Genomic DNA, 15,962 nt, shown 5'->3' on the forward strand with positions numbered 1-15,962 from the left:
TTTTGGTCACTTTTGAATGCTGGCGGTGCTTTCACTCTAGTTGTAGCATGAGACGGAGTCTACAACCCACACAAGTGGCTCAAGTAGTGCAGCTCATCCAGGATGGCACATCAATGCGAGCTGTGGCAAGAAGGTTTGCTGTGTCTGTCAGCGTAGTGTCCAGAGCATGGCGGCGCTACCAGGAGACAGGCCAGTACATCAGGAGACGTGGAGGAGGCCGTAGGAGGGCAACAACCCAGCAGCAGGACCACTACCTCCGCCTTTGTGCAAGGAGGAGCACTGCCAGAGCCCTGCAAAATGACCTCCAGCAGGCCACAAATGTGCATGTGTCTGCTCAAACGGTCAGAAACAGACTCCATGAGGGTGGTATGAGGGCCCGACGTCCACAGGTGGGGGTTGTGCTTACAGCCCAACACCATGCAGGACGTTTGGCATTTGCCAGAGAACACCAAGATTGGCAAATTCGCCACTGGCGCCCTGTGCTCTTCACAGATGGAAGCAGGTTCACACTGAGCACATGTGACAGACGTGACAGAGTCTGGAGACACTGTGGAGAACGTTCTGCTGCCTGCAACATCCTCCAGCATGACCGGTTTTGCAGTGGGTCAGTCATGGTGTGGGGTGGCATTTCTTTGGGGGGCCGCACAGCCCTCCATGTGCTCGCCAGAGGTAGCCTGACTGCCATTAGGAACCGAGATGAGATCCTCAGACCCCTTGTGAGACCATATGCTGGTGCGGTTGGCCCTGGGTTCCTCCTAATGCAAGACAATGCTAGACCTCATGTGGCTGGAGTGTGTCAGCAGTTCCTGCAAGAGGAAGGCATTGATGCTATGGACTGGCCCGCCCGTTCCCCAGACCTGAATCCAATTGAGCACATCTGGGACATCATGTCTCGCTCCATCCACCAATGCCACGTTGCACCACAGACTGTCCAGGAGTTGGCAGATGCTTTAGTCCAGGTCTGGGAGGAGGTCCCTCAGGAGACCATCCGCCACCTCATCTGGAGCATGACCAGGCGTTGTAGGGAGGTCATACAGGCACGTGGAGGCCACACACACTACTGAGCCTCATTTTGACTTGTTTTAAGGACATTACATCAAAGTTGGATAGTGTGTGGTTTTAGTGTGGTTTTCCACTTTAATTTTGAGTGTGACTCCAAATCCAGACCTCCATGGGTTGATAAATTGGATTTCCATTGATTATTTTTGTGTGATTTTGTTGTCAGCACATTCAAATATGTAAAGAAAAAAGTATTTAATAAGATTATTTCATTAATTCAGATCTAGGATGTGTTATTTTAGTGTTCCCTTTATTTTTTTGAGCAGTGTATATACACACAGAAAGACACACACACACACACACGCCAAGCGCGACACAGAGTAGTGGTTTCTCACCTTGTCCGGCTTCTTGTACACAGCTGGCCACTGAGAGCTGTCATCAAAGTAGAGCAATATATTCTGACAGCACCGCGTCTAGAGAGGAGAGAGAGAATGGAGGAGGGGAGGTAGGGAAATGAGGAGGGAGGAAAGGGGAGTGGGAAAGGGGGCCTAAGATTAACACCAGACTGCCTCAAAGTCTGCAGTCCACTAACAGCAACCAGAGGAACACAGAAAGGAGGACAGAAAAAGAGGAGAAGATAGGAGAGGAGAGTAGAGGACAGGAGAGAGTAAATGTATGGATAATATAACAGGAACAGACAAAGGTAGGTACAATTACCAAAGACAGAAAGAGTGATGAAATCAATTTAGAGGAGAGAGAGAAAACGAATCAGTGAAGAGAGAGCCAAGAGAGAGATGGACATAGAGGAATGATGATGAAGGATGACTTGTAAAACAAAGTTTGTCAGACATAAAATAAGAAAAGAATAGGGTACATGGGGACAATATGAGAGAGAGAGAGGGAGAGAGACAGACAGACAGACAGACAGACAGACAGACAGACAGACAGACAGACGACAGAAAAGCAACTCACTAAGAGGGGGAGAGCCAACAATATTGATGGAACAAAATAAGAAAAGAGAATGATAGATAGGGGGTCAGTTGTACTATAACCTGACCTTTTGGTAGCGGAACCGGAAGTCCAGACGTCCAAAATCAGTGAGAAAACAGAAGCGAGTGAGGAACAACCAGTCCTGTTTAGAGTGGGGAACCAGAGATGGGCCGAAGAGGAGGAGGGAGAGAGGGGCATAGGGTAGAGAATGGGGAAAGGAGAAAGGGAGATGAAGGTGAGATGGGGAAGAGAGCAGGAAAACCTGGCTGTAATATTCAACCAGCATCATACCAAGATATAGTGCTGATGGTATACAGTGCTTCACTGTCCTTCCATAAGGCACTGCAGCAGGGTATCCGTCAATGGGCTGTGCTGCAGATGTAGGCTGACAGACACAGACACAGGCTGTATAGAATTGATCATTAATAAGGGATCGGTGTCCCTATACCGGGACGGTTGAGCTAATGTGCGCTAATGCGATTAGCAAAACAGTTGTAACAGCAAACTTTCCAGGACATAGACATGTCTTATTTGGGCAGAAAGCTTAAATTCTTGTTAATCTAACTGCACTGTCCAATCTACAGTAGCTATTACAGTGAAAATATACAATGCTATTGTTTGAGGACAGTGCACAACAACAACAAAAACGTATCACGACAACTGGTTTGATACATTCACCTCTGAAGGTAAATAATGTACTTACATTCAGTAATCTTGCTTTGATTTATCATCCGGAGGGTCCCAGAGATAAAAATGTAGCATAGTTTTGTTTGATAAAATACATTTTTATATTCAAATGTACAGTAGGAACTGGGTTCTACAGTTTGAACCCCTGCTGTCTGGCTCCACACCCACCCCGCCTGGCCATCTAGATGTGTGAAAGTTAGTGTACAAGCTAATGATCCATCATGTATGACATTCCTGGGAGTGTGTAAACTTACAAAAATGATATGGTAATACAAAATGTAAGTTCTATATAATTATGCACTTGAAAATGAATAAATTGACCAATTCGGCACATTTGGGCAGACACAATTGGATCAATCTGAAACTTTGCACACACGCTGCTGCCATCTAGTGCACAAAATCTAAATTGCGCCTAAATTGCAATATTATATTATGGCCTTTCTCTTGCATTTCAAACATTATGTATTATCTTTTACCAGATCTAATGTGTTATATTATCCTACATTAATTTCAAATTTCCACAAACTTCAAAGTGTTTATTTTCAAATGGTATCAAGAATACGCATATCCTTGCTTCAGGTCCTGAGCTACAGGCAGATTTGGGTATGTCATTTTAGGTGAAAATAGAAAAAGGGCACGATCCTTAAGGGGTTTTAAACAACACAGAAAAAAATTGAACTTACAGCTGCACTATATATCATAGATAGAGAGCAAATCCGTAGCCATATGTCAGAGAGCAAACCATCTGTAGTTAACAGTTAACACATTCAGCCATACAGTCCCAGTCAAAAGTTTGGACACCAACTCATTCAAGGGTTTTTCTTTATTTTTACAATGTTCTACATTGTAGAATAATAGTGAAGACATCAAAACTATGAAAAAACACATTTGGAGTCATGTAGTAACCAAAAAAGTGTTTTTATATATATTTATATTCTTTAAAGTAGCCATCCTTTGCGTTGATGACAGCTTTGCAGACTCTTGGCATTCTCTCAACCAGCTTCATGAAGAATTATTTTCCAACAGTCTTGAAGGAGTTCCCACATATGCTGAGAACTTGTTACTCATCCCAAACCATCTCAATTGGGTTGAGGTCGGGTGATTATGGAGGCCAGGTCATCTGATGCAGCGCTCCATCACTCTCCTTCTTGGTCAATTAGCCCTTGTCATTGTCCTGTTGAAAAGCAAATAATAGTCCCACTAAGGGCAAACCAGATGGGATGGCGTATCGCTGCAGAATGCTGTGGTAGTCATGCTGGTTAAGTGTGCCTTGAATTATAAATAAATCACTGACAGTGTCACCAACAAAGCACCCCCACACCATCACACCACCACCTCCATGCTTCACGGTGGGAACCACACATGCGGAGATCATCCGTTCACCTACTTTGCGTCTCACAAAGTCACGGTGGTTGGAACCAAACATCTCAAATTTGGACTCATCAGACCAAAGGACAGATTTCCACCAGTCTAATGTCCATTGCTCGTGTTTCTTAGCCCAGGTAAGTCTCTTCTTATTATTAGTGTCCTTTAGTAGTGGTTTCTTTGCAGCAATTCGACCATGAAGGCCTGTTTCATGTACTTTCCTCTGAACAGTTGATGTTGAGATGTGTCTGTTACTTGAACTCTGAAGCATTTATTTGGGTTGCAATCTGAGGTGCAGTTAACTCTAATGAACTTACCCTCTGCAGCAAATGTAACTCTGGGTCTTCCTTTCCTGTGGAGGTCCTCATGAGAGACAGTTTCATCATAGCGCTTGATGGTTTTTGCGACTACACTTGTCCTAGGCTAAAGGTGTATCCATGACTACAGAGCAATCACAAAGGAGGAGAGGTGGTGGGGCTGGAGGCCTGGGGTATATCGTATGACTGCCCAAGGACTGTGAAAGACCCCCTTGTTAGGCTCAGACACACACACCAAACCTCCATTCCCCCATTATTGTCATAGCAACTGCCACATGCTGCCTGAGATTGCAGCTGCCATAGAAACCATGAAAGTCACCGCACTCACTCAGAAATACACACACTCCTTTCTACTTCCTTCTCTCTTTCTCTCTCTCACACACACACACACACACACACACACACACACACACAACCCAGTAAATGAATCTGTGTTTCTGTGTTGCACGGACAAATTCATCTAATTTTAGACCCTCCCTTAACGTCTTTCCATTTGTATTGACCATCTCTCTCGCTCTAGCTGTCTTTCTTTATCTATGACCTCTTCTTCGATCTAGCTGGGCTGTTTGGTGCCTGACGTTTTCAGTTGCTGAGCACTTCCGGCCATGCAGTCCTGTCTTACCCTGTTCATACCCAATAAGGAAATAGAGTCTAACAGTGTTTCTGAGTTCTGTCTTACCCTGTTCATACCCAGTAAGGAAATAGAGTCTAACAACAGTGTTTCTGAGTTCTGTCTTACCCTGTTCATGCCCAGTAAGGAAATAGAGTCTAACAACAGTGTTTCTGAGTTCTGTCTTACCCTGTTCATACCCAGAAAGGTAGAAATGGTCATCAAAATTGTTAAAAGGTCAAAAAACTTATACTCCCCTTAAATGCAACAGTTGAACAATGGATGAAGATACTCCAAACTTTTTAAATCTTTATAATCCATCAGATATTGAACTTTAGCACATCATGAATGGAGTTCTGGCATTTTGGTGGGAATTCAGCTATTCAATTTATTGTAAAATTTCATTTTTTTCTAAGAATGCACTCATATATACATTTTCTTACTGTATCAGGTATTTTTTAGATATATTTTGTGTTCAAATGAAGACAATTATACATGACATATTTGCATAAATACACCATGTATATTTGCATCTATGAATGAATTAACATAAGGAGAGAAACAGGGCTGCAACCACCAACGCCAGGGTTGTGGGTTCGATTCCCACATTTGAAAAAATGTATGAAATGTATGCATTCACTACTGTAAGTCGCTCTGGATAAGAGCGTCTGCTAAATGACTAAAATGTAAATGTAAATGTAAAAACTTGCTCTGTCTACCCTACCTGCAGTCACCTGCTCTGTCTACCCTACCTGCAGTCACCTGCTCTGTGCACCCTACCTGCAGTCACCTGCTCTGTCTACCCTACCTGCGGTCACCTGCTCTGTCTACCCTACCTGCAGTCACCTGCTCTGACTACCCTACCTGCAGTCACCTGCTCTGTGTACCCTACCTGCAGTCACCTGCTCTGTGTACCCTACCTGCAGTCACCTGCTCTGTCTACCCTACCTGCAGTCACCTGTGCTGTCTAGACAGCCTCATTAATTACTGTTGTCACATTGCTTAACTAAAAAACAATGCTAATAGCAGGATGCCCTCAGATTCAAAAGTCCAACACATGGTGTAAAAATAAATGTAGCCCCCTCCCCAAAGATACAAATATTTTCATGCCCCTTCCTTATACTGTGAAATAAATTGCACCCCCCCCCCAAAAAAAATTAACTCTAAATAATGTTTACGCCCACAAATAACAATAACTGTAACGACCCTGTGTTTATAAACGTGAATAACGACTTTGCCACTTCAGCATTCTTTGTGGCACAATCCAAGCCAGGCAGGGCTATGGGCCAGAAGGTTGAGGGTTCGCTGACCACCACAGACGAGCTCACTCTCCCTGGCTGTTTCATTACACTACGATCAGAGCTGGCTGCAGACAACGATCAGCTAGGGGGAAAAATCACATTTTCAACATTTTAATGCCATATTTATAATAATATAAAATATATGCAATTCATTTTCCACCAACAGGTTTCTGTGCCAAGGCACCACACAACCAATAAATAAAGTATACCGACGTCGGGCACTTCAATATCATGGTTTGCGTTTTCAATACCACAATACATACAGTTGAAGTCAGAAGTTTACATACACCTTAGCCAAATACAGTTTTCACAATTCCTAACATTTAATCCTAGTAAAAATGTCCTGTTTTAGGATCACCACTTTATTTTAAGAATGTGAAATGTCATAATAATAGGAGAGAGAATGATTTATTTCAGCTTTAATTTCTTTCATCATCATCCCACTGGGTCAGAAGTGTACATACACTCAATTAGTATTTGGTAGCATTGCTTTTAAAATTGTTTAACTTGGGTCAAACGTTTTGGGTAGCCTTCCACAAGCTTCTCACAACAAGTTGGGTGAGTTTTGGCCCATTCCTCCTGACAGAGCTGGTGTAACTGAGTCAGGTTTGTAGGCCTCCTTGCCAGGACACGCTTTTCAGTTCTGCCCACACATTTTCACAAGGGTTGAGGTCAGGGCTTTATGATGGCCACTCCAATACCTTGACTTTGTTGTGGCAAAATGGCTTAAGGACAACTTTGGAAGTATGCTTGGGGCCATTGTCCATTTGGAAGACCCATCTGCGACCAAGTTTTAACTTCCTGACTGATGTCTTGAGATGTTGCTTCAATATATCCACATAATTGTCCTTCCTCATGATGCCATCTATTTTGTGAAGTGCACCAGTCCCTCCTGCAGCAAAGCACCCCCCACAACATGATGCTGCCACCCCCGTGCTTCACGGTTGGGATGGTGTTCTTCGGCTTGCAAGCCTCCCCCTTTTTCCTCCAAACATAACAATGGTCATTATGGCCAAACAGTTATATTTTTGTTTCATCAGACCAGAGGACATTTCTCCAAAAAGTACGATCTTTGTCCCCATGTGCAGTTGCAAACCGTAGTCTGGCTTTTTTATGGCGGTTTTGGAGAAGTGGCTTCCTCCTTGCTGAGCGGCCTTTCAGGTTATGTCAATATAGGACTCGTTTTACTGTGGATATAGATACTTTTGTACCCGTTTCCTCCAGCGTCTTCACAAGGTCCTTTGCTGTTATTCTGGGACTGATTTGCACTTTTCGCACCAAAGTACGTTCATCTCTAGGAGACAGAAGGCGTCTCCTTCCTGAGCGGTATGACGGCTGCGTGGTCCCATGGTGTTTATACTTGCGTACTATTGTTTGTACAGATTGGAAATTGCTCCCAAGGATGAACCGGACTTGTGGAGGTCTACAATGTTTTTTCTGAGGTCTTGGCTGATTTCTTTTGATTTTCCCATGATGTCAAGCAAAAAGGCACTGAGTTTGAAGGTAGGCCTTGAAATACATCCGCAGGTACACCTCCAATTAACTCAAATAATGTAAATTAGCCTAACAGAAGCTTCTAAAACATTGTTTTCTGGAATTTTCCAAGCTCTTTAAAGGCACAGTCAACTTAGTGTATGTAAACTTCTGACCCACTGGAATTGTGATACAGCGAATTATAAGTGAAATAATCTGTCTGTCAACAATTGTTGGAAAGATTACTTGTGTCATGCACAAATTAGTTGTCCTAACCGACTTGAAAAAAACTATAGTTTGTTAACAAGAATTTGTGGAGTGGTTGAAAAACAAGTTTTAATGACTCCAACCTAAGTGTGTAAACCTAAGTGTGTAAACTTCCGACTTCAACTGTAGATTATGCCAATCAAACAGAAAATGCATCCCTCCTTACCTTGTAGGCTTACCCAGTATCAAAGGTTTGGCTTGAAAATCTAACTTTTTGGTGTTTTGCAACAGATGTCTCTTGATTGGATTGATTGATTGATTGATTGAATATATATATATATATATATATAAATAAATCAATATACATACACACAGTACCCATGTCAATTCAACGTCTGTATTGAAGCGTTAGGTTCTAGGTGAGCGAGGAATAGCCGCTCGGTTTGGAGAGGAGGCAGAGAAAGCGTTAAGCTTTCATGAATCACTGGGCCTGCCTGGAATATGTGTTTCGGTTAGCTGGTAATTGCCGGCTTTTGGCCAATAAAATGTATTAAAAGCCATGAAGGTTCAAACCAGTTCATAAGTGTTTTGTTAAATTCTGAACCCTTTTTTTGTTTGCCACAATATAATATCCTTCTCGTATTTTCCCTATTAAAATGTACTTACTTTTGATGTTACCCTAATAAAGTTTAGAAACTTGTGTGAAAGTTTGATGTGGCTCTTAGCATATTATACTGCAGGCCTATGATATTAAGGGAGTGCGCACCGACACTCCAACTGACACCGACAGTAGAACTTGAGGTGAGGAAAAATGTTTTAGGCCTACCAGAGATACTCCTATATTCTTACAATATAATGATTATCTTTATAAAAAAAATATTAGGATAAAAAACTAACGAAGTAGCCTCCCTCTGTACGCCTATATCTCTATTGCAGACGCAGTAGGCTAGCCCATCTGACAAGGATAATTAATTGCATTCTGGTGTCATGTTTCATGTTTTGTTTGGACCCCAGGAAGAGTAGCTGCTGCTTTTGCAACAGCTAATGGGGATCCTAATAAAATACCAAATACCAAATAGCATGCCGCCGGCATATCGCTCTCTCTCTGGGGCTAGGCCTAAGCTTCTCTTTCTTTATATACATTTGTTAATATTAATATTGTATAGTGGACACCTAAGCCTATAGGCCTAAGCATGCAATGCCCTGATGCATATAGTCCTCAAATCTCCGACAGCTGAACCGTGAGGTGGACAATTATTATTTTAGGAAAGTAAAAAACAATAAAACAATAGGCTAAAAAGCTTTGTAATGCTACACATCTACACACAAGGAAAAAACATTTAGTAATTAATTATAGGCTCTTTTGAAGGACACGTAAATGTGGCTAATTTGGCCAACATCCCTTGTATATTGAGGCTGCTGGTTGCGTGGGTGACGCCCTCATGGGTTAAGCACCCAATGCACATGGATTTCTCAAATGTCCAATAAATTAAAATCTGGTCGATTTCCAAGGCATTCCTAGTCGATCACCAAACATTTATGTAAAAAACCCAACGATAAGCCTTGCGTTCCAATTTTTTTAATTGGTCTCGCTCTGTTGGCGGTAGTTGCACCCGATCAGCTGCCCTGCTCACCAGGTAGGCGACGTGGTCACATTTTCTACCATTTTATATGTCTGAAGGTACAAAGTCTGCCTTCCCGGCGGGCCCGGGGGAAGCAAATCAAGTGCACTGTAGGCCTACAATTGGCCAATGGGATGGCTCAGATGACCGTGTCTGCAGTAACGAAGCAGGCATTAAAGAAAGCTACAGCGAAGTTGATACTGTGAGATTTATAAACTTTAAAACCATGACCAGAGAGAGACTGTCAACCAATACAGCAAAGAGCTGCCGTTTTGATGAGTGAGTTCATGTTTAAGTTTTTACTCAACACTGTCAACACTTTCTATTCAACACTTTTATAAGCCATAAAATGTGTGTTTTCCCTACTTCCACTCACAGTACAACCAGCACTGCAGCTGCAATGAATGAGAAGGAAAATGTATCGATAGGCTTGCGTTGTTATTATTAGTGGCTTGGGTCTTCTTTCTTTGGTTATAGAAGTAACAAAATAGATTTATGCATGAGGCAGAAATAATGCGGTGCGACTCCAGTTTGGCCATCAGCTGGAAGACGGTGTCCCTTTTGGGTCAGTGTCAGCTGAGGAAAGGGAGAGCGGAGAGACGTTGAGAGGCAGACCCTCAGTCTGCTGCCCTCACCCTCTGCTGAGACTGACCATCAGATAGATGCAGGCTCCATCAGCCCGGTAAAAAAAAACACATTATTAAAATGTATATGTAACAGGTGTAAAATATAATTTATGTATTTCACCGAAAATCCCTCATTTATTTTAGTTTATTATTTTAAGGTTATTTTGAGATATATTACACTATTTTCAAGAGTGAATTATTTTATTGTATTTCTTTTCTAAATTGTGTCAATTTTGTGATGTCATCAACGGGAGCCATGTTTTTACTCCTCAATTTGCTCAGAGCGTGACGAGGAGAGGTATGTGTTATGTATGCTCCGGTCTTTTGAATGCACATGTTCACAAATGCACAAGAAAAGACAAGCAAAAGTTATATTGTCACTGATTTAGTGTTGCATTACTGTTTATAGGAATATATATTAAGGTGAATGGGAATAATGTTTGAGTGCAACTTTGCAAGGCTAGCCCAGCTACTGTTAGCTTTGTTGTGGGACATGGTCTCTTTCAGGTGCCTCATGAGTTTTCTGATGATTTTCTTACGGGCATTCTGCACCGTCTTTTGTCTTTTATCAGGAAAATATACTTGCATGGGAGTCCAGACGGCAGCATTAACTTTTGCTTGTATTTGTACCCATTCCATGCAGGTATGTTGTGAAATGTGACGATTTTGTATTTCATGTTTAATGTGCCTAGTTAGCTGTAGTTTATTTTTGTTACCTGTCCAGTCATTTAACAAATGGCATCGTTGCTTCATTAGTATGCCTCAGGTATAATGGTACAATAGTACACTAAGAAATACTGAGCACTTATTAGCCGATTATTGGTGTACAACATTTATAAAATGATATCTGAGTATTTTGAAAATATGAACATGTACATTTTGTACAATGTATTGTTTTGTTGATGCTTTTACTCCTGAGTTTGCTCAGAGTGTGATAAGGAGAGGCAAATATACTTGTATGGGAGTCCAGACGGCAGCATTAACTTTTGCCTTGTATTTGTATCCATTCCATGCAGTCATTAAAAGAGAGACAACCGGCAGAATTGTGTCCAGAGCCTTGTCTTCCACCTACACTTCACCAGAACACAACGCAGAAAAGTACCGGTGCAGAGCCGGTTACATATTCTCACTCAGCTGTGCCTCACAAGTAATACAACAACTGATTTTATTACCAATGTGATCATATAGCCTTCCTCAAATGTTGAAATATAATTTTCCAAAACGGCCCGAGAAGAACAACAACGCATTGGCAAGGCAATTCAAGCAAAGCCAATATGCAGTAATAATGTTTTGGGCCTATTGCTCAAATGTCATTACTACACTATTGTTTTAATAGGTTAATGTTGCATAGGCTTACATTTTTTAAGTAGCGTAAAAAAAACTATTTCAACGGTAGATCTCGGCTTGCATTTTGACTCAAAGTGATCTCGACTCAAAAGTTTGGTGACCACTGCTATAGCCTATTACAGATCTGGACAAACGATCCCCCTACCACTATTGTCACTTTGGCTCCCGAGTGGAGCAGCTAGAGGCGTCATTTCCTCGGTCATAACGTTAACGGGGGAAAAGGACAGGCACAAGCAAGAGTATGAGCGTGTCGCAGGAGTCAAATTAAAACAATCACTGCAGCAAGATTTAAGTGACAAGTGGATTTTGCACTCCTCAAACAGGAAATATATGTCTGAAAAAAGATCCTCAGGTGGGCGGGGCATGCGCTTAAGGAACAGTAAGAAAATAGAACCTAGTCTAACAGCAGTGTTTCTGAGCAGGCCAGTCCAGTCTAGCCCCAGTCCATGCAGCTCAGTGTAAGCCTAGCCCAGAGGACACCTGTAGTCCTGCACTAGACCCAATCGGTCTCAGTGGAGAGTAGTGGAACAGGAGCAGTGGAACAGTAGATGGGGTGTCAACCTTAATCCCCCTTAGTCCTCTCATTACCCCACGGCCACTGCATTGTGATGCAGAGACATTGAGCCAGTGTGTTTATGAGTGAGTGAGTGAGTGAGTGAGTGAGTGAGTGAGTGAGTGAGTGAGTGAGTGAGTGGGTGAGTGAGTGAGTGAGTGTGTGAAAGAGGGTGTGTGCGTGTTAGACAGCCCATTAATCAAGTGCTAGGCCTCGATGCAGTATCCGGTCACTACAGCGGTCACTACTACTCCCTCTCTCTCCCCTCTGTCTGTCCCTTCTTTCCTCCATCTCTCGCTCTCCCTTCCTCTTTCCCTCTCTCTCCCTGTCCCTTCCTCTCCGTCTCTACCCGCTCTCGCTGTCCCTCCCTTCCTCTTTCCCTCTCTGTCTCTCCCCCTCTCTCCAGAACCCGGTTTGCTTGCTAAGCCTCATTAACAATTAATTACCAATCAGCTATAGTCCAGTCACCCCTGGACCTCTCAATGATTCATTGGTAAGGTTACACAATGGTGCAACACAAACACACTCACTTGCCTAAACATACTCACAGCCACATGAAATCACAATCACACACAAACATAAATAAACTCAAAAACCTAACCTATAATCCTCCCCACCATCACTGAACCTGATCATACCTATAATCCTCCCCACCATCACTGAACCTGATCATACCTATAATCCTCCCCACCATCAATGAACCTGATCATACCTATAATCCTCCCCACCATCAATGAACCTGATCATACCTATAATCCTCCCCACCATCACTGAACCTGATCATACCTATAATCCTCCCCACCATCAATGAACCTGATCATACCTATAATCCTCCCCACCATCACTGAACCTGATCATACCTATAATCCTCCCCACCATCACTGAACCTGATCATACCTATAATCCTCCCCACCATCACTGAACCTGATCATACCTATAATCCTCCCCACCATCACTGAACCTGATCATACCTATAATCCTCCCCACCATCACTGAACCTGATCATACCTATAATCCTCCCCACCATCACTGAACCTGATCATACCTATAATCCTCCCCACCATCAATGAACCTGATCATACCTATAATCCTCCCCACCATCACTGAACCTGATCATACCTATAATCCTCCCCACCATCACTGAACCTGATCATACCTATAATCCTCCCCACCATCACTGAACCTGATCATACCTATAATCCTCCCCACCATCACTGAACCTGATCATACCTATAATCCTCCCCACCATCACTGAACCTGATCATACCTATAATCCTCCCCACCATCACTGAACCTGATCATACCTATAATCCTCCCCACCATCACTGAACCTGATCATACCTATAATCCTCCCCACCATCACTGAACCTGATCATACCTATAATCTTCCTCACCATCACTGAACCTGATCATACCTATAATCCTCCTCACCATCACTGAAGCTGATCATACCTATAATCTTCCTCACCATCACTGAACCTGATCATACCTATAATCCTCCCCACCATCACTGAACCTGATCATACCTATAATCCTCCCCACCATCACTGAACCTGATCATACCTATAATCCTCCCCACCATCACTGAACCTGATCATACCTTGCCTGCTGATTTGACATGTTGTACTCTACTGTGACTTTGAGGTGGAGGAGTGAGGCTGTGTGTGTGTGACCTTGGGTGGGAGTCCGCAGACAAGACTGATGTGTTGAACAGTCCCACGACAACACACACACACACACACACACACACACACACACACACACACACACACACACACTATATCAACATGTCCAGATGAGTGTTGTTTCAGTCCATTCAGACCAGTGACATGGTGTTTGAGGGAAGACACAACCCTGGTTCAGACTAACACACACCACGTAAGAGAAGAGAGTATAGAGTACGTCTGGCATGAGCTGGAGATCTAATATGGATTATGTTATTCATAATCATTTCTGATATCATACAAACACTAGTGTATTTAGCTAGTTAACTATATTATAGTTTGTCAATTTTCAATAGCTCTTGATTGGAAGCCACATGATCTGATAAGTAGCCTAAGTGTTTCTACATATGATACTGCTTGATTTTATTTGACTTTTTTTTTTATATATACGTACATAAGAGCGCTCCAACCCGTGACGCCTCCACATACAATAAGAAAATCATCAAGGATAATACAATAAAGTTTATTTCCATTGTGGTCCTTTTGAAGAGGGAAGAGGGAATTAATGATATTGTGTAGGACTGGTGTTAGCCTACTTTATGAGCCATGACTGTCATGGGTTAAATATCACACCTGATCATCAAACTGTTATGCAGAAGTGGGACACTAAAAGAGCTGAGATGTGAAGTGTTATGTGAGAGCTCAGTGCACGGGATAGTCGCGGCTGGCGCACATCTGTCTGGTACACATGGAAACAATATGAGTACAACATATAATAGCATCGTTGATATTGATAATAGATTGATATCAGAAGACGATGTTTTATATTAATAGGCTAGTGTTAAGTGTTGGAGCACGGCTGATGTGAGATGAGGAGGACCAATAATAAACAATATGCGACGTGAGCGACAACTGACGCACACCTGTAACGGCGGGGTTACCGTTATTATATGCGAATGCTGGATGTGAGTTCTTTTGGTTACAGTGTAGGATATCACCAACGCTTGGCGCATCACAAAGAAAAATACATGCTAGATGAATTTGCAGGGCACATTCTCGTAAACATGCACAGCTTGATTCTACCGTTCGGTGAGAGCCACAGAACCATGAAGATAGAAATACAAATACGCTTGCTCTGACACGCATAGAGATGCGCACAAATACAAGGCAGTATGGACAGCCTGTAACATCTTGGAGAAATTGCTTGCTTTGGAATAAATATGATCAGGCAATTTCGGAGCGCGTCACACTCGCAATAGAATATATACACGGAAAGGCTTTAGGCTACATGAGAAGGCGCTGACGAGTCTAATAATGGTGTCATTGTCACAAGTGATACATTTGATATCAAACACCTTACCTCCTTGGTATTGACGATACCTCTCACGTATTTCCCCAGAACCGAGCCAACGCAGAGAACGCTGGACACCACGGCCAGGCACAAAAGTCTCTCGCAAACCTCCATCTTATCCCAGTATTTCGCTACTCAGTGGTCGTCCCGGCCCCACTTGCCAATCAACTGGAATGCAGGAAACGACAGTATCGGAGAGGGAAGCAGAGAAGACACAGGGCGCGCGTTCTCGTCTTTTGCCGATGCATGTGGCCCCAATAATTCAGGTGTGAGCGCGCTTTGGATACGCGCCCCTACCCCTTTCCCACTCACGAGTAAGAGGCAGAATGCGCGTTCTCGCTCTCAGATTGCGACACATTCAAGACATACATCAATCATTCACATTGAAATTAATTTACCTATTTGATCAAACATTTTCAATGGGTGGGGTTTTCACTCACATTATAGGCCTATTGTTCACTCTTAGCCTAGACCTATAGAATTGAACAAGACTGTAGTAGGCTACACCTTCTAAAATCACTACACAAATTAGCCTACGTAAATCATCACAAAGGATAGGCTACATGATTTTCACATGTTGAGATAAAAGTTGCATGTAAAGTTTAATGAATGTATTTATGTTTGTCATTTTGTCTTGTCTTTAATCATTACACTACAGGTCAAAAGTTTAGAACACCTACTTTTTCAAGCGTTTTTCTTTATATTTACTATTTTTGACATTCTATAATAATAGTGAAGACATCAAAACTATGAAATAACACATATGGAATCATGTAGTAACCAAAAAAGTGTAAAATAAAATCACAATATATTTTATATTTGAGATTCTTCAAATAGCCACCCTTTGCAT

At 42.5% G+C, this 15,962-nt stretch overlaps 1 protein-coding gene across 2 annotated transcripts in view; it reads right to left on the bottom strand.

Moving 5' to 3' along the window:
- Positions 1-15,487, bottom strand: part of LOC115183405 (transmembrane protein 145) — a 37,193-nt gene extending 21,706 nt beyond the window's left edge. Inside the window, exons 1-3 of one of the 2 annotated variants that reach the window (XM_029744687.1) lie at positions 15,122-15,487; positions 2,057-2,131; positions 1,395-1,472 (exon numbers count right to left, since the gene is read on the bottom strand). In XM_029744687.1, coding sequence (XP_029600547.1) covers positions 1,395-1,472; positions 2,057-2,131; positions 15,122-15,226 — 258 coding nt within the window. In that variant the 5' untranslated portion in view covers positions 15,227-15,487. The remainder of the gene's footprint in view (positions 1-1,394; positions 1,473-2,056; positions 2,132-15,121) is intronic. The other variant, XM_029744688.1, reaches the window with a different exon arrangement.
- Between the last annotated feature and the right edge of the window lie 475 nt (positions 15,488-15,962).

This window comes from Salmo trutta, chromosome 3 (assembly GCF_901001165.1).
Source record: "Salmo trutta chromosome 3, fSalTru1.1, whole genome shotgun sequence".
NCBI lineage: Eukaryota > Metazoa > Chordata > Actinopteri > Salmoniformes > Salmonidae > Salmo > Salmo trutta.